Source organism: Lonchura striata, chromosome 5 (genome assembly GCF_050655825.1).
Source record: "Lonchura striata isolate lonStrDom1 chromosome 5, ASM5065582v1, whole genome shotgun sequence".
NCBI lineage: Eukaryota > Metazoa > Chordata > Aves > Passeriformes > Estrildidae > Lonchura > Lonchura striata.
In genome coordinates this window covers 52,258,997-52,278,677 of record NC_140707.1, presented here as the reverse complement: position 1 = coordinate 52,278,677, position 19,681 = coordinate 52,258,997, and the positions used below count along the sequence as shown (strand labels likewise).

At 42.2% G+C, this 19,681-nt stretch overlaps 1 protein-coding gene across 13 annotated transcripts in view; it reads right to left on the bottom strand.

The window, feature by feature from the left end:
- The window catches only part of ADCK1 (aarF domain containing kinase 1), a 106,886-nt gene that overhangs the window by 46,974 nt on the left and 40,231 nt on the right, over positions 1-19,681 (bottom strand). For 11 of the 13 annotated variants that reach the window (XM_085580596.1, XM_021542837.3, XM_085580594.1 and 8 more), the window contains 3 exons: positions 10,242-10,400; positions 6,356-6,514; positions 3,025-3,141 (listed from right to left, as the gene is read on the bottom strand). In XM_085580596.1, the coding sequence (XP_085436722.1) occupies positions 3,025-3,141; positions 6,356-6,514; positions 10,242-10,400 (435 nt within the window). The remainder of the gene's footprint in view (positions 1-3,024; positions 3,142-6,355; positions 6,515-10,241; positions 10,401-19,681) is intronic. The other 2 variants (XM_085580592.1, XM_085580593.1) reach the window with 1 other exon arrangement.

Here is a 19,681-nt window from a genome sequence, read left to right as displayed (position 1 = left end):
AATTTCACTAAGCTTCAGACAAGATGAAATGTAAGAGAATCTGCAAAGAAACCTCTCCCCAGACTAAGTAAGTGCAAAGAGCAAGAATAGCCATTTTCTCTAGAAACAGTGTTCTTCTCTATGCTCTGCTTAATCTAACACTTGAGTGTTATAAGCACAAATACTTGAGACATGAGAGGTTTCCACTGCTGACAAAAGGATCCCACCCTGGGAAATCCCACTTAAATTTTAGCAGCTACAGAGCTACAGCTTCTGACTCTTGGCAGAAGGGTAAATCCCACGCTGAAAGCGTATTTCAAGTTGCAAAGCCATCAGCTAGAGGAAGGTACTGGGCTCTTTATCGAGCTATGAGATACTGTTTCAATGAAGAATCCACTTAGTAACAGAAAGAAGAAAAACAACACAGTAGGATGGAGTAACAGATGGCAATAATTGCACACATTAGCTCATCTTAAGTACCTTAGCTGTTTGCTTTCAATTCTCAGCTGGACAAAACACTTTTCTGACTTCTGAATCAACCATGGCTTGTGACCAGGCTCTTAGCAAGCTGAAGTACATGGCATCTTTTCCATTCCCTAACTCAAAAGCAAATCAGACTGATCACAGGGACTCTTCACTTGGCTACCTGAGCTGGCTGGTTAGTTTGAGGCTATACAGCATATACCATGAGCACATCTGAAAGCTCCACAGGTCCTAGAGCCAGCTGACACAGCAGCCTCTGCAGAGTCAGGCAGAGAGCTCACGAAGAGGACACAGAGAGCCCATGTGGCAGACCAAAGATATTGTTAAGATTTGTATACAAATACAAAATAATCACGTATAATCAGAATGGATACAAAAGGAATGTTTGTGTCATTTGGAATCTTTAAAAATCCATGCTCTAAGTAGCCTTGCTGCCCTTCTTTTCCTCCTGTATACAGTATGCTACAAACCCCTTGAGAGCCCCTCAGTCTAATTTTTCTCTCTTCCATGCTCTACCCACTTCTTTCAAATATACCTTCCTAACCAAGACTGCAAACGTTATTGTGTTTTAAAGCAGAAAGAGCCCTGTTTCCAGATGCCCCCTTCTTAGCCCTGCCATGTTCTAATCTTCCCTTAAAATTCTTGCCAGCTCATTCTTGGTAACTCCTCTATTCAGATTTCCCTGTCACTGTCAATATCCCAGTTGCATGTTCCTCCTCAGCTACACTACAGTGTACAAGTACACTTGAACATGAATAAGTAACTGTTCCACAGACAGATATTTCAATGTTTGCACTTGTCTTTAGAAATCAAAGCCTTCTCTGATTAAATGCCATTACAATCCAGCACTTGGACGGATCCAGAGAGATTAATGTGCTTTTGGGCAGCTTTAATGATAATCCTGCTACAGACGGTATTAAGTAAATGTCAGTAACCTGGTTTGAAGGGAGCTTTCACCTCAGGGATCCTTTCCATTTAGAGAAGAGAGGCTCAGCTTGCTTTTCAAGGCTGCATTGTCACAAAAAAGAAATCCTGCTTAGTGAAGACTCCTCTTCCTCCACACCGTAAAACAAAATGGAGTAAAATGACAGAGGGATTGTTAAAATAAATATATTCAGGTGATTTATAGGGAGCTAATGCATCTCTTGAAAGCCAAGATTGCTGTCATATTATAAGCCAGATAACAGTTTTGAAACCTGGGTTGCCACCCCCTCCTCATGCTCCTTTCAGGGTCTGCTACCTTTTGCTCATCTCCCAACTATGTCATGCAGTCCTTTACCCAGGGGAACAGCAGCAAGCAATTATTAACCTAAGCAATATTTTTTCCCATCTGCTGCACCTTGCCACAGGAGAAGTCTGGGGTGTGCACTGCCCCTACCTCATCTTACTATGGCCATAATAACTGATCTCTTTTCCCATCATATGATTCTGACTGGCTCGGTATTCCCTCCTTTCTACCTTGCTTTGTTAGCAATCAATAAAAGTTAATCATTAATTTCAGGTGGTGGGGAGAGGAAAGGAAGAAAGAAAATTCAGTCCTACCACTGAGCTGAGTAACATCCTCTAACTGATGGATGGCTGAAACTCTCTGAGGCTTATACTTGGCAGTAGAAGTCTGTTGACAACTTTTTAAAAATTACTGCTTAGCTATTATTTAGAGACTAGCTCAGATTCAGAAAAATACGTTATTTCACTGCTGCATGGATGTATTGAGCCAAGTCATCACAAAAAAATCTTCCCAAAGGCATGGATAAAAAAAAAAATTAGCAGAAATTTTCACTCTACATTGCTCCTATCACAAGCAAAAGCCTCTGCAAGTTAGAAAAAATTAAATTAGCTGTTTCTCTATAACTGTGCTATCTCCAGCAGTCTGATAAAATTCAACAAAAATCCCAGGGAGCTACACTAGGCTAACTACCTCGATCTCAAAATGGATCTGCTGTCTGAGATGAGGAAGCCCACCTCAAAATCTTAATACATATTACTCAAGAGCCCTTCCATAAATGCATCAAAACAAGCCCTTCTGACTCCAAAGACTTGAGGAATATTGATTATTCTATATGAGCACGTGGGCTAGATTTCACCTCTGCCTATATCAGAAGTATAGGATAAACTCTCAAAGAAACAACTCTCTCACTTGTCCAAATGAATGGAGCTGACCACATTTTGCTACAGACAAAACTTTCCAAATCTCTCTTAATAAAGAGAGATTAATATAATAAGTCCATGAGACAAAAATAATCAAAAACTGAATTTGTTCCTTTAGGGTAACAGGAACTTCCATCTTGGAACAAACCATGAGTGTCTTTAATGCAAGAGCATGGTCATCTTTCCCTATGTCTCCTTGAAGATCTTCCTAGCTCTGCAGCCTACAGAGAAGTAGTCCTCAAAAGGGATTATGTACTTTTCCAAAGAACTGAGATCTCTCAGATTGACTGTTCTGTTCACATCTGTGTGTACTTATTCTTCTGTGCCACCCCATCCTGTCCTTTGAGCCACCATTGTGCATCAAGGTCAAAATCAGTTTTGCATTGCCCATTTCAAAGATGGCTGAGAAACTACCTCATTGACGTTGATGCCATTCCTCTCCATATAGGCCCTGTCATTCACTTGTCCCCCTTCCATAAACTCCATGAGAAGGACACGCCTTGTGGAGAGATCCCAGTAGATCCTGGGGACCTGAAACAGAAACAGATGGGTTAGGTCAGGCAATAGCTTGGGAAAGGATGGAGAATATATTACACAAGTTCCAGAAAAGGAGTAAAAATGGAAGCAGCTGAAGCGAGGACTTGGCCTTTTTGATGAGCACAAGGGAGGTAAATCCACCTATCAGCCTCTTCCACAGGACAGCAGCAATGTATAGAAGGATAATACACTAATTCAACTACAGTAGGATCTGATCTCATGTAACATTTCTGACCATGCTCTACAGGATTCTGACCACCTCCCTTCCCAGTGATGTCTGAGATACCTTTCTTACCTGCTCTAGCTGGTAAGCTCCTCTAGCTGGGATGTTTAACTAGTACCTATTGCAAGTTTCTGAATCACCCACTCAGCTCCTTTAGACAGGAGCTCCATCTTGTTTGCTATGCACAGGGTCCACTTACGCAGCTTTAAAAATTATAAGCCATCGTCATAAATTGTATCTTCACAGTGCCCCTTGGAACATGAATGCCTTTGAGCTGACAAACCCTGCATACTTAGGCCATCTGCAATTGAACTGGGAGAAAAATCGAGTGTCACAAATAAGGGACTTGTCACAGAAACCCTGTGAGACCCTTAATTATCTTATTGCCAACAACACAGTAATGAGTGTAAAATGCCAAAGCAGTTTTCATTCAAGCTGTGGTAGATCAAGCTGAGTGAGGTACAAGAGAAGAGATCAGGTGTCATCCAGGGAGGCAGTGACAAAAGTGTTGCTCAGGCTGGCTCCCCATTTTCCAGCCTTCCTCTCCAGACACATTTCTCCCATGCTGAAGTCCCTATTGTCATGAGCTATTTTGCTGAATTCCCTTTCAAAATTCCTCATGTTACTGTGCTGACCAACCCTCAATCTACCCAAATCTGCTTTTGCACATAGGTGAAGCCACACATGTACATTTTAGCAAAGACATAAGGGAGCTCTGCTCTCATTACTGTGCTCCCCATTACTGTAACAGACATAATAATTTTGGATCATGCAAATAGTAAGTCAGCTGTACAATTCCCTCTCCTCACCCCACCCTCTCCTCACCCTCCTGACTCAGCCATGGACTCAGGACTAGCACCTTAGGGCAGGACAGGAAGAGGTAAGAGGTGTTGTCCATCAACTGACCAAAACCAGGGGATGACCAGGCAGGCCACTGTAGCTCATTATAGCTCCTGAACAAGAAGCATTTGCTGCTTTTAACTATTGACAATATCCCAATCCCTTACAAATTATCTGCTTTCCTCCTGCTCCTGTCCTAGAGAGACCACTTCTACTTTACCATGTGTGTGCCACTTTAGATCAAAGGATCCTTTGCTGAGTAATTTCAATGTCCCTCAGTCCCATCATTCAACACCCCGGTATACTTTGCGTGTGAACCTTGCTTAGACTTTGATGCCATAGATCCACTAGGAGCAAGGGAGATTCAGACACTCACAGCCTTCTTAGCTTCTCTGTATGCCCATTCTTTGCAGTTAGATGAGAAAGCCTGCTAACTCTGAAACTAACAGTTCCCCATCCCATCTAGCTCGCTGATCCCTTAGATCACTTCTGATGACACTCAGTCTTGTCTCAGGATTTACACAGGCAAGTCAGTGGGCTTGTAAAGTGCTATTCATGCTGTCAGAGATGCCTCTCTCAATCATAGCCAAATTGTTCAGTGATTTTTTTAATTACTCACAGATGTTTGGCTCTAATGCTTGTGTGTGGAAATAATTTATCTCTGGCTTTAAAAGCTCAAACAGGTTCACAGCACAAAATCTACTTCTCAGCTTTCTAGCATGTTTAGGAAAATTTATGATACAGAAGCCCAATTCTTCTGTTGCTTTTAGGTGATGAACATGTCTCTGAATTGGCAGGTCAGACAGGAGGATCCATTATTTAGCCATCTCAAGTCATTTGTTATTGTTACACATATTGATATCATGATAGCTCCTTACCCCAGCAAGGAGGTGATTGGCCATCTCCATTGGGATTTACTTCACAGTATGCTACTTACAGCTGTAACAGACACACTCTCTAAGGTGCATCACTTCTGATGACCGCCCACTCAGCAGAACCATTGGCCTCTGGCCTTCCCTGTGGTGGCTTTTAGCTGCCTGTGTCTATGGGAAGGCCACTGCTGCTACTGGGCTCCAAAAGGACTGCTCCAAAGCTGGCATTAGGCAACAGGGAATTACATCCCTTACCAAGGAAAAATGGATATATCAGCCTGTAAAGCCTAACAAAAACTCACCTTATTTCAGACCTCTGTCACTGCTATCTTGGGATGTCTGCATAAACAGGAGTGGGAACAAGCTAATTTAGAAGTGTGTATCCAGGAAGGTCCACAGGATGAGTTTTTTGCTGCCTTTTTGTATGTGCCATGGGCAGAGTCACATCAGTGACTGCAAACATGGCACTATGTGTGTTTCCAGAAAGCACACACTGGAGGTTTGTGTCTCTTGTATGTCAGTAAAAGATTTCTGAATGTGTGACTTTGAAGATGTGGCCTTATGTCTTTCCAAGAATGAGATGTGTACATGTCTGGTTGTACTTGAGACATTTATCAGTGACCTAAGTATGTGGCAGGGGAGGTGGGCTAAAAGCATCAGTGGGGAAGACCACACATGAGTGCAATTTGGTTTCTGTATGAAGTAACATGAATGCATTAGCCATAGATGTGTAAAAAGGATAAATGTCCCATTCTAGGGTGAGAATGTGTTTTTTTGCAGTAGGAAGGACTCATGTGAATATGCTTCTTCATGAGATACAAAATGTCCTTAATATTACTTGACATCATCAGTTTCAGTCTAGCTTTTCTGTTGTATGTCCATTTCTTGCCCTTAGTTGAGATAGAGCCCAAGGAAAGGTACCACCAGATGGCTCAGCAAAGAATGACAAATTCACAGTCTCTGAACAAGTTCAGAAAGAAAAAGGAAATTAAATTCAGAAGGAAAACTTGGGAAAATGAGCAGCAGGCTCCAGTGACTGCTGGTCCCAAGCCACCACTCCTGACCCAACAAAGTGCATTCAGCAGGAAACAAACAAGAAGAAAGCATGTCTCAGGGCATTTTCTGGTCTGTATTAGCAAAGCAGTCTAGGACGAACAACACAGAGGGGCTGAACTCCATTTTCCCTTCTGATGGTTCCTCCACTTGGTGAATGAAGGGCAAAAGACACAGAGACTATTAATGCACATACATGGAGAGAAATATGTTTCCTCACCTTCAGGAAGTCAAAGTTTTTGAGCATATGAGCAACCTTCTCAGCATTTCTGCCTTCATTGAGAAAATCCAGCTCCAAAGGCAGATTCTTCTTAGCTTCTTCCACCAGCCACATGAACTCAAAATCTGGAAAAATCTGCTTCACAACCAAGAGGAGAACCTGAGAACAAGGAAACAGAAAATCAGTTGCATGCTGGCTTCAAAGCCACACAGCTACACACACATCCTGTCTTGACAGGATCATTCCATATAACTTACAGATAAGAAAAACACGTGCTTTCAGGATTCCTGCAGTATCACAACACAGTGTCATGCCTTGGTCATGTAACAAAAATTCTGGCCTACATTTCCACAGAGAAAGGTACATCTAGGAATTAAATGATGGTGTACACATCAAAGGGAGGCCAGCTGGCTGCTGCCTAGAAGTAAGAGAACAAAGCTCTGGAGAAGACCACATGGCCAGATCTCACCAAGGGTGTTGCCCTGGAGCAATTATCTTCTGAGTCCTATAATTCTACAAGTAATTCTTTGGCTTCATTTGAACAGCTCTCAGATAATGCAGACGAGGAAGATCTAAAGTAAGATTTGTCACCTCGATGTTACTTCTTCCACTGCTGAGAACAGAAAATCCTCTGGGCAGTTCAAAGAAGACAGTGGAGTTTGGATACAGTAAGTAGGTTACAGATCTTTAAATAACACTTCTGGTGGAGTGCAGAGGGCAAGTTGCTCTTCAGCATCAGGCAAAGCCATTCTCACAAGGCTGAGGAGGTATTTCCCAAGTATCATATATTCACCACAAGGAATGCTCTTCTTCTTAAAGAGATTAGATATTCAGGGACACAGCACCTTGAAAAATCCCAGCCAAAAGTTCCTTGAAACATTTGACTGAAGGAACATTTAAGGAGTGAGTGAATCAACAATTGGATGGCATAATCAAAGCTGCACAGCAGCAAAGTATGCTTTCTGTTCATACAAAGGGATAGCTTCTCTACCAGAGCTGCAAATTTATACAAGCTGACAATTTGGACCACACCTTAAGGAAAATATTTTTTGACTGTTTTTAACTAACTGAGTAATAAAATAAGTAAAAAAAAAAAATTAAAATAGAATGCACTCTACTGTCCTTATTTCACCTGTTCTGTACATTCATCTGGAAACAGAAAGGCTTTTAAGTATGTGTTATTACACAGCTTCCCCTTCTCAATCTCCACCACTGGGGTGGGAACTCCTGCACTGCAGAAGGAATATTTAAAGTACACACAGGAAGCTGCTATCATTGAAATGTATGACAAAAATAAATTTATGAACCATCACTGCTCCTGTTCAGTTGTGTGACAACATTTGTTCTCTACCCCGTCTCAACTTCTCTTATCTAAATGTCAGTTGCAAACTCAATGTTCCTTTAAAAATGTAATCACCAGGTTCCAGACACTATTGAATTGTATTTTTTACTGTTATATCTAGAGGCATAAATCCTTTCAAATTTATGTCACCCAAATTAAATGTAACCAGCGATCTTCATGAACATGAACATAAACTTCATGGAGTCTCCAAGATTATTTCATTGGTGCCTGACGTGAGAAAATTCATGCATTTTTTTCACTTTCTTCAAATGCTCTTTTCAATCAATTTGCCAACCTGACCATCAGCAGGGACATCCTAACAAGTATTTTGCCTGTCCCTTTTCTGACACTTGTCTAACATATTGTCTTGAAATAATTATTGATATATAGAGAGCAGAGGTATCTCTCTCTGGGTTTATCAGATGCTGTACTGGTTTTTAAAGTCAGCATTGATGCTATGAAACCTCAAGTGAATTTAGGAATTTTCCAGCTACCTTTTCTTGTTTAGATTCTTTCCCATCAGTGTCTAGATAAGACCATCTCCGTCAATATTTAAATTAACCTCTTTACCTAGCTGCAGCGTCTGTCTGATTCTTAAAGGACCAGAACATTAACACATGTGATCTGGCTTTCTATGCAGTCTACACAAAGACAGTCCCACACAAGGATACAATGATGCATGAAAGCCAAGACTCCACAAAAAAGACCTTTTAAAAACAAAACTGCATGTGTCACATTCTGAGCTACTTTCCTGTACCTGTGTATATACAATATGTGAATGGTAAACCAGACTGCCTGTACAAGAAGGACAGTACTAAACTACCAAAAGAAAAAACATTGGTTTATTTTAAAGTTTCCCAGAATGAATAGTTTAAACCCAGAAAAGACAGGAATAATTCTAAAATAATCTATTTAAATGTCTGTTACCAGTATAATCAGCAATCACAGCAACATGGTGTGAGGAGGTATATTCCTGTAATATTCACTATTAGAAGGGCAAATGTCCCGAGGTAAACACAGGTTTTGGGTCATTCACACAGAATCCTCTTATTGCCCTGATCCCATACTCTTTCATTACCTGCTCATCCTTAATCCTTGACTGCTCTTTTTCTGCCACCTTGTTTTGGGAGGGAGAGAAGGATGTCATAAGCCTCCTGAGAAGTGCTGTGCACATGATGACTCACAGAAGCAAATTCATTGGGCAGACCACTGCAGTGAGTCCTGGAGAAGATCTGAATCAAATTCAAATCTACAGCTGGACCCAAAGCCAGTTCAAAGAGTTCTGTGTTCTCAAACCATCACTGAAACAGATAGATCCTATTCTTATTGGGAGATCTCTATGGAACACGAAAGTTTCTTACACTATGAGTTCAAATTAAATACTCAGATGCAAACTTATGTGTCCCAGCTGGAACCAACTGTGCTTCTATGCAGACTAGCCAGGATTGCTCAAAGCAAGGTATTTTAACTGCCTAAAGAAGCTTTAGTTACATGGTACTTTGAGAGGTTGCTGGCAGAATCTTTGATTTCTGATCTTCTGTGATGGAGAACTGTGTTACTGCATCAGCAATAACCTCCAAACATTCATCAGAACTCCTCAGCTTAAGCTTCCCCTCTTTAGTACCATGGACTTACCTGTCTGCCAATTAATGTGCACTTACTGTATATACAGACATATACATATATATGCTTTATTAGGAGAGCAAAAAACTTTAGTGTTACCACTTACAGACCTAATCCTTCCCATCTCCTCCATCACAGCCCTGCCCATTTCATGTTCTATACTATATTGCTGGTATCTTTGTCTGTTGCAATGCAGTACAGTGTTGCAGTTTATTTCCATTTCCTCCTTTCCATGGCTAGACTTAGAAGCTTGGGAAAAGCTACAGCACTGCACTGGGAAATAAGAATGGTAACATTCAGGAGAGGAACAGGAGCTAGGCATTGAAACCTTTTTCCTAGCTGAATCTCTCATTTGTGTATTTGCCCCTGTTAGGTGACCCTCTCTGTATTTTAGTGGTTCTGTTTCTACCATTAATCAGTTCAGCATTAAGGAGCTGATCAAGAAACAAAACTGAATCATAGCAACCTCATCCACCATTGAATCCACACTAGAACTTAATTGAAAAACATGCTGATCATAAACAATTATTTTCCTTGACCACACAGGCCTGACTATAAGACATCAGTAAATGGTCCCTGAGACCAGTTAATGGGCACACAGGCTGAAAAGAGACTTCAGGACTCACTCTCTATTTCTTAAGTCTTATATGGACTTACTATAATGTCATTCATCTTTACCTGTCTTCTCCTTCTGCCCTCCTTCCCTCTTACCCTGTTGTTCAGTCTCTCCGTCCATACAATCACCAACACTGCAATCCTCACCAATTTTCTGTATTATTCCTGAAAGACAGCATTGATCTCTGTGGAGGTTTCAAAGGCACAGGTTGGTGTTTTTATACCTGCTTACACCATGATTAACGCGGTCCCCATAGACTTCAATGGCAATTATTCTGTAAGTTTGAAGTCTACATGTAATTTTACCTCCATGACCAAAATATCCTTGGAGCTCTGAGCTTGGACCTTGGGGTGCTGGATTTTCACTGCCACCGTTCTTCCATCCTGCAGCACTGCTTTGTGTACCTGGGCTAGTGATGCTGCTCCCAAGGGAGTGTCCTCAAAACTCACAAAGAGCTCTTTTATCTGCCAAGAGAAGAGAAAGGCATCAGCTTGGGGTAACAGAGGCCATTCTCAGGAAAGCCCTGCCCATAAGCCAGAGAGTTGATGTGCCAAAGCTGGGCAGACTCGGCCCTTTCATCCTTCTTCTGTCCTCTCTTTTAGCCTTGTCATTGTTTGGCCTCTGAGTGAGGTCTGCCATACACACAAGTGCCCTGGAGATACTCCACTTATGGAAACTTGTGACAAAGTCCCAGCAGCACATATCATCTTGGACTTGTAGTGGCCAGGCAGTGTGTGAGAGACTTCTTCAGGCTGTCCTGAAAATGGCTTGAAGTGATTATGGCCAGCATCCTGGGTGCAGAACTCAACAGCTGTTCCTTTGCATGTATTTCTTTTGCAGATATTTAATACCACCCCCCATCCCCCCTGAAACTTGACAGCATGTATTCCTGTGCATTAGAACAGCAGCAAGCTTACTTGGTGAAAGCCAGCACATGACTGGAAGCAGTGGTTAAGGGCTGCATTCAGGGCAGGGGGACAAAAATTGCTGTTTCAACCTTGACAACTTGGCCTGAAAACATGTTTAATGAGATGGGACTTTGTCACACCTTCCATAAAAGTAACCAGTGCTCTCAGCTCAGAAAAAGCACCAGTTAGGGATAGCAAAGCACTTGGCAAGCAGGAGAGGAAATTATTAGAAGCTCGGGCTGAGAAATTCAGGACTGAACTACAAGGAAAGTTGCAGATGAAGTAGATTTACCAGGAGCAGGTCCAGGAAGCAAAATCCAAGGTAGACATGGGTGAGACAAAGGGAGAGGGCAAAGGCCCACCTCCCCTGCATAGCAAAGCACCCTGCTGGAGACCCTCTTGGCAGCACCAGGCAGCACAGGCTCTGCAACACTACAGCCATGGTAGTGCAATTTCAGCCTAGCTGATGAGACAGGCCCCTCCACACAGTCACAGCTCACAAGAAGGGCCAACACAGATATGTGGCTTCAAGCATAGCGCATGTAATGTCAGTTGAGGATTTTTGTCCTGCTCTGTAGTGCAAGGTGAATATAAGCTCTGAGGTTTCCAGAAGTCAGCAAAGGGAACCTGTCCTACCCTTCTTGCAGGCTCAACTGATTTCAAGTGAGCAGTTGAGAAGCCTATAATTTATGCAGTAACAAAAAAGAAAGAATGTCAGTGCATTTTCATAACCTGCTTTTTAAAAGGTAATTAAAGATGGGAGCTGCAGCAACCTAGCAATTAAATATGAATAAAGACCTTCTAAGCAAAGTCTTCATGTAAAGCCTTAAACGAATACTCTTTCTGCTGAAAAGGAAGAAAAATACTACAAGGAGCAGCCTGTTCCCTCCTGCAGCTGCCAAGGAATGAGCCCCCTCCCACACCACCCCACCCCCTTCTCTCCTAGCCCCTTCCACAGAAAACTATTGCTAGTAACAAACTGGAGCATTTGCAGTAATTAGACACCAACACAGACTCAGCTGCCTCCAGTAATTCACTAGGAAGGTGCATTTTATTTATTTAATTAACTGTCTTTGGTCCTGGCGGCAAAATCAATTAAGTAAAACAACTGCATTTAAAAACAACTAGTTATGTGGTTTTTAATTACAGCAGGTCCATAATTCAAACTTATTGACACTTGTGTCTCAAGAGAAAATGTGTTCAAAGACACAAGGACTTTTACCTTTATGTGAAGTTTATGTATTGCCTGGAGAAAGGATCTGTTAAGGGTAAAGATTTAAGGTGGCCAAGAGCCTGCTGGGCTGGAAGATCCCATAAGGAAGAAAAAATGCAGAGAACCTGCCACATGAGGTCAAACTGGGATTTTCTTCATCTCTCACTACCCTACATCCTTGTATCACAGGGATGTATCCTTTACAAAGTGGTTACTAATCGAACTGTCAAAAGGCTGGGTAACATCCCCCAAGGTTAAAAGAATTGGGAGTTCAGTGGCTTGAATCCAGTAAGGTACATTTATGTTAAGATCATATATAAATTGGATAAAATTCCATCTGCTCTGGATTTGAAAAATTCTTAATTGCCTACACTGTCAATCCTGCCATTTTTACAAGAACTGAATGCATACAGGTGAAAGAAAAAGCTGCACATGTTCCCTCTGGCAGTAATAATATATACCTTATTATCTTCATATACCTTATGACTAGGTTTTTTAAAGAAACATAGATGAAGAATGCTGTGTCTAGGAGTTATTTTGGATAGAAGAGTTTAATCTAAAAACTTGCTACTTAGGACATGGAAGTCAGGTTAGAAGTCATGTCCCACAGAGCCAACTCATTGGCCCTCCCACAATTTCAGGGCAAATTTGTGTACATTCACAAGCTGCAGACAAGGACAGCAAGGCAAGAGACTGTAATAGGGCCAGAGAATTGATGGATACCCCAGAAGCAGAAGGGCAGAGTATGCACAGGAGGAGGGAACAGATCACAGCCAAGCCATTACATGAGCAGGTGTGAGGCTGAGATAAAACAGAAGCACAATTATGGCTGGGCTCCAGGACCCCCCACTTAGCAAATGACCCTGTTCATTATGGAATTGTCTTTTCTCAGCTTGATGGAGGCAGCTAATGCCTCTGCTGCGGGCTGTGTTTCCCAGACATGCAAAAACAAGCAAGAGGGGATATGGCGTGGAAGCAGAGAAGAGGTGAGCCTGGTTCCCATGCTGCCTGCGGGGGAATGGGGTCTTTCCAAGGGAAGGTGGCTGCATCCATTTCGTGCAAGCAGGGAGTTCTTGGAACAGGCTGCAGGCTGTTGCTGCTCACAAGCACCCTTAACAAAAACTGTCATCTCCAGGATGGATGATTAACAAGTAAAGGTCTAGGACAATCTTGGAGCCCACCTGGCTTCAGGAACTCTCAATTTTTTTTCAGGCTACAGCTGGTCTCAAATGGCCTCATCAAACTCGTTGTTACCATCTGTAATCCTGGCAGCAGATGAAACAAGAGTAGTTTCCCAACAGGTTTAATAAAGGTTTAAAAGGAACTTTAGGGCTGCTCTTTCAAAGGAACAGGACAGCCAGCTGCAGATTTACAGCCATACAGGTGAGAGGCATCCCTGCAGACAGTGGTTTCCCTCGCTCCTTCTGCAAGTCAGGTCCCCATCAGGCACATGCTCCACCAGCAAATGAATGTGTGCTTTACTTCACTTGCTAGAAACAAAGCCTTGACTGTTTAATTCTGAAGAATGAAGCTCATTTAATTTTAAATATGCAAAATATGCATGATTGCTAGTATTAGTATCCACACCTCAAGGAACTGATATAAAAGTTCTAACAGGATCTATCTACTTTGACACTTACTATTATGTATTTGTGCTGAGCTTGCACCTAGAAACCACATTAAGCCCAGAGCACCATGGTATGAGATGCACAGCCACCATGGGCCCTGAACACACTTATGCTTTCCAGGAATTCCCAGATGTCAGCTAAAGGCTTCCTCACATGCTGAAGTGCTTTCCCAAAGCACAGCTGCTCTTCCCAAGGTCTGCAGCACATACTACCTGATGCCACAATATTGGGCACTAGGATGCCTCAGTATTTTTTGCCAATCTTGTCCTTAAACACTTAGGAAGATACTGGAAATCAATTGGATTTAAGCTCCCAAATCCTGAGTCCTTTCTAAAAGTATTACCTTATGTGACCTGCCTAGCATGTTCTGAGAATAGAGCTGGGTTTTAACCCAAGTTCCAGCTTGATATCTTAATCTCTAAACCATAAAAGTTAAATGTGCATGTCTTGCTAGCTAATTTCCTTTGAAATATATTGCCTCTTAATCCCAACATTTTTATATCCATGTTTTGCAGCAAATGATGGAGTATTACTGCCTGGTTTCAACTTGCTCACTTCACAGAGAGGCATGTTCTATTCCCTCTCCAGAAAGGCTGCTAGCACGGTACTCTGGAGCAGGAGCCTAAGTCATGGAGCCCTTCCCCAGCCCAACATTATGTAACAGCATTCTACATGAAATGTGGTGGCTCTGCTCTGTCACTGTGATGAATGTTGGCCATGTGTCAGCAGTTTGTTCAAGACAAATTCAGGAAGCAGTGAGATGCAGGATTGTTAATAGCAGAAGGCATCAGGACTTTTGGAATTCACTTTATGAACGCTAGCACACTATTGCCCTCAAATTGAATGCCCTTCCTGATTCAGGAACATGAACCTCATCCTAGGCTGGTCATCTTTTCAACAAGATACACATAATGGCTCATGTTGCCAGGGGCTCATTGATCCCTGCAAGTCTGCAAAACCAAAGCTCTAAGTGTGAGAAAAATGTTACTTTGTTGTAGAGCAATATACTTCCCAGACAGCAAGTGAGGGTTTTTTTCCATTGTTCCAGCCTTTCTAGCCCCTCTATGGAAACAAAATGTCACAGTGTTGCTCTGAGAATTATTAAGACAGCAAAAACTGAAAGATTAGATTTATTACAGTAGACAGTGGATTATGAAGAATAATTCATCAAACATCAGAACAAAAAGCCCACAATTTATAGGCAGCTTTGTTGAGTCAGTGCAATCTGATTGGACTTCTCCCCACTTAATGAATGCCAAGCTTAATTGATGGTTCCTAAATTCATCTGTCAAGAACATGTATTTATTAATACATTATTTTTAATAATATTGTAGATATATACAGAGCAGTGGTTTTGGTTTCAATGAATTGACTGGTGTTCATATTACATTTACACATATGTGTGCCTATATAGAGAGGTATATGCTGCATCCAAATGAATGTAGGTAAAGGTATGTGTGTGCTCTCATGCACTAATACAGTTACCTATGGCTTACTACAAAAAATCCCTGCATCTTTCAGTGCACAGGATGGAGAAATAAGGCGGTTCTTTTCAGGGGAAGACATGCAATAAGGTGCCTGCCTAGAATTTGGAAGAGCTGAGGTCTAACATTGTTTTTCCTTGATATCCCATGTGATGCTGAGCCACACCATGTAACAGTGCTCATGCTTCAGTGAGCAGAATTAGGGATGTCAACACAGCTAGAAATCTGCCCTTGTCGAGTTTATAAGGGCCAAATTTTTAGTTTTGCTTTTAAAAACCTATCTGTAAAATACATATAGACAGTCACAAACATGTCACTTCACATGCCAATGGTACATATTTGCTCCTGGCATGCTAATCACTGCTAACTTTGTTAATCACTACCAATATTTCACAAAGTCAGGACTGTCCATCAGCATTTCTTGCAGAAAAAGGGCTGTGACTCAGGTGGGACGTGAAGTTCACTTTTTCCTGTTATTTCTACCTTGTAACACTTTGGACCCATCAGCCCACTACCTGCTAAAACCCTGAGAATCTTCTCTAGGATCCTACTGGCAGCATTTCTCAGTTACAAAGGCGTTAGTGTTACAGAAAATGTGCTCTGCTAAAGGAAGAGTCCTTGGTCCCCCTCAGCCAGAGACTAACATTTGCTCACTCATTCATTGTCTGATACCTACAATCCTACTTCCTTATCTGCTCACCTATGATCCTTTTTCTCTAGTCTCTTTTGGCTAGACAAGCAGTGGAAAAGCCTACACGAAGCCACTCTTGTACTCATTATATCCATCCATTGAGCTGTGCAGCAATAGTATCAGTCTACTTGACTTGCTATAGTACCTTTAATTATTACAGAACTATACCTTAAGGAAAAGCACCTTTTACTCCATCTCTGATGGCTCCTGCATAATAGTCTGTGCTCAGACACATTCATTTATTTTCCTGAGTAAGTCAGACCCTTAAGACAAGGCAGAACTGTCTGAGACTATCACTCATCTCAGATCGAAACCTAGATCTCAGTGGTGACAGCTACAACAGGCAGTAAGAGCAATGAGCAGACAGAGCAGATGAATGTCTCCTGGGACCCTGTGTGTGAGGTAGACCTCATCTCCCATCTCTCTAAAAGGTGTGCCACTTATCCATGGCTCCCACAAATAAACAACATTCAGCCTAACAAAAGCAAGGATTGTGATAGCAATACTGGAATACAACTGGCTCAGGAACATCTTCCTGACTGGTACAAGGAGATAAATGCTTTTCACCAGTTAAGCTACTGAATGTCTTACTACCTTCCAGAAACACAGGTTGCTAAAATTAACAGATTAGCACAGCACCCAGAAGTGCTTTCAACAGTTGGGAGTTCTACAGGTTTTCCAATAGCATTTCACCACAGCCTCTTCCGTGTTTAGTTTCGTTCGGCTGTTCTTCGTCCAGGTGCTGGTTTCACAAAGCACTCTGAAAGCAGAGAAACTGCACAATATACTTTTGATGTATGGCAGATATCAAGCTAAACTGTAAGAAAGCAGTGTCCAGACATCATCTGCAGAGCTAGCACAACATCTTTGCTAGCACAAGCATAACAGATGAAACCAGAGAAAGGAAACAGCAAAGCTGGGATGTCTCCAAATAAGTTTATAATCCATCCACCTGTGTGCGTGAACCTTATTCCTGGTCAAAGTACTACATACAGGTAGCTTTCCCTCATGTTTATAACCTTATACACAGAATTACATTCCAAGAAATTCTATTTCTTAAAAATGCCCATTACACCAAGGGAAAGGTTTTGCTGTTGGAAGCTACATCATCATTTTAAGCTGCAAATCCAGTTCACTTCCCTGTGGAGAAGATGGAACGTGGAAGAACCTTGCATTGCTGAATCAACTATTTCCTCAGAATCCCCAAGTGATAACAAAAGGATTAACAGTCCTTCTGACACTGACATGGACATTGAGAAAATGCTTTTTTTCTGTCTCCAGATCCAGTTAATTAGCACAATGACCTGTGACCTGTTCAGCATCCAACTTCTTTCCATCTCAGAATATAAAATAACATCTTCCTGAATACCCTAAACCATTTCTGCAGCCCAGCCTGTCTGTGACTGACCTCCAACAGCAGCTAGTGCTTCCTTATCCTAATGGTCAAGCAAGAGTCCACCAACAACTATGCTTGTGTGGAAAGTGAAGATGTAAAACCGCAGTCTCTCTATGTGCACAGTAAACACTGTCACTGTGCACTCTATTTTGCATGACATAACTATCTTATAGCCTATGCAAAATGCACAGACTAAAGCCAAGGTGTGTATACACATATATAATCCTGTTTGCTTTCCATTCCATCATGCTGAAAAAGAAAATAGTGACTTGTGAGCTACTTATTCACTCCAACAGTGCAGGCTATGGGGCAGATGCTTCCCTGTTCTTCCTTTGCACATACAAATGTGCTGTTTAATTTGCTATTTTATGTTTCTCCCAGTTGAGCAATGCTCATTAAATCCACTCTCTTCTCTCTTTTTGGGGAAATACTACTTCCTCTGCATCTCCCCTGTCTGTGAGGATGGAGCCACACTGGTCAGTTGTTCAGACAGACTGGAATCACAGTCCTTCAAGAGCACACAATGATGCCACTCCCAGCCATCTTTTGTATTTTAATTGAAAGCATTCTTCCTCTTTCCTCTCCTTGCTAACAAAGGAGTGTCTCATTTGTTACACCAGTGCACAGTGGAAGCATAGCAGAAGACAACTCCACTGCATCCCATCTGCCCAAAGAGATTCTTATTCCATGGCTGATGTAGAGCAGTAGTGGCTCCTTTCTATTAAGATTTTCAAGGCTTTCTGTATTCTTTGCAGCTCTTCAGCTCCCAGGCAATAGAGCTGAAAGTGCTAACTTAGCAGGAATATCCCAGTAGCTCCTAAGGAAGGGAAGAGTCTCTTCAGCCTTCTGCTCTTTTAATTGCTCTCTTAGTATATCTGAGCAGCTGGCTTATCCGTTTCCTAGCTTTCTGGAGATGCTACACAAAGCTCTGTACACAACCTCTACCCCCACTACTGCATCTGGATAATAGCTCACATAAAATTCCCACTTCCTTTCTGCTGACTTGTAGTTCTGGCTCTGTACTCTACATCAGCCTGCTTCTAGCCAAACTACAATTTCAGCCTGTTTTCTGTGTCATCTTCTTTCAGTCACATTCCTGTTCACATTCAACGAAGCTAAAGCACAGTTCCTAATCTTCTCAGTCAAGCCATCCCTTCTATCTCCTTTCTCATCACAACAGAGAATGTCACTAACTTCCTGTCAAGCATGCCTGAAGCCTTGACCTTATAATCAACATTGACCTTATTTTGTGGTCTGAATCTATGAATCAAGTGCAAATGCTCACAAATTACAGGTGAAAACAAGCCAATTGACCCACATCCCCTCAAAGCTCCCATTTCTCTTGAGCCACATATGTAATAAGATATGTGGAGGTTCCCAACACACAGAACCCCTTGACTGAACTCCTGAAGACATATTCCCAAATGACATATCACCCCTACAGCTGCCAGCAGCCTGGTGCAAAGACAGAACATTTGTAAAGAATCATCAACTCACAGAACAGCTCTGGTTGGAAGGGACCTCAAAAGATGGCCTGGTTTAACTTTTCAAGGGAAAGGAAGCCTTGAAAATCTCAGTGATGAGGTCTCTACCACATCCCTGGGGAAGTTGTTGCCATGACTGGTAGTTCTCAATGTAAAAAATTTCTTACCTGTACCAAGATGAAGCCTCACTTGAAATGCCACAGAGATGGGGCCAGTTGCCACATAAGCAAGAAGGTTAGATTTAAGAAAACACCCGGGAACAAATGAACTTCCAAGACCATTTTGACTCCAGATAGAAACACATTCCTGCCATGCACTGGCTGAAACCTGTGTAGGAAAGGGTCAAGGAGCCACAACAATAAGCTCCATGTTAGTCACAGCCAGGCAAGGGAAGGACTGCAGAGATGCCCCAAGGGCCCAGCCAGCAGTAAGCTTGCACAACAGCAGCACTCCTGTGAGAAATAACCAGCTGCCAGAGCCTGAGGATATATGGGACACATATCACCTATGCCACCTTGAGAAACACACATCACCTGTGCCTCATTTTAAATGCCTCTGATTCAGCCTTGAGAGCCCGGGGGGCTTCAAGAAGTATATAAGACAAAGCAGGGGGGTTGAGGGGGGGAATGTGTATAGGCAGTTTTATGTGACTATACAGAGTGTGAAGAGGTTGGGTACAAGGATTTGGTCAGGAAGTGTAGCTGTGCCAGGCCTTCAGCACAGAGTTAAAAAGGAAGCATGGAGCAGGGCATTTATGTACACAGCTTGTATGAGAAATGGTAGGCAAGATCCATCCACAGAAAGGCAAATGAAGAATAGGATCAGGACAGTGTTCGTGTGTGTGCAGAGGCAGGCTATGCACAGGGTTCCTGAGTGTGTGTTTGCGCAGGACAGTACTGCATTTTGTTTCATAGTACCATAGTTTGGGTTGGAACAGACCT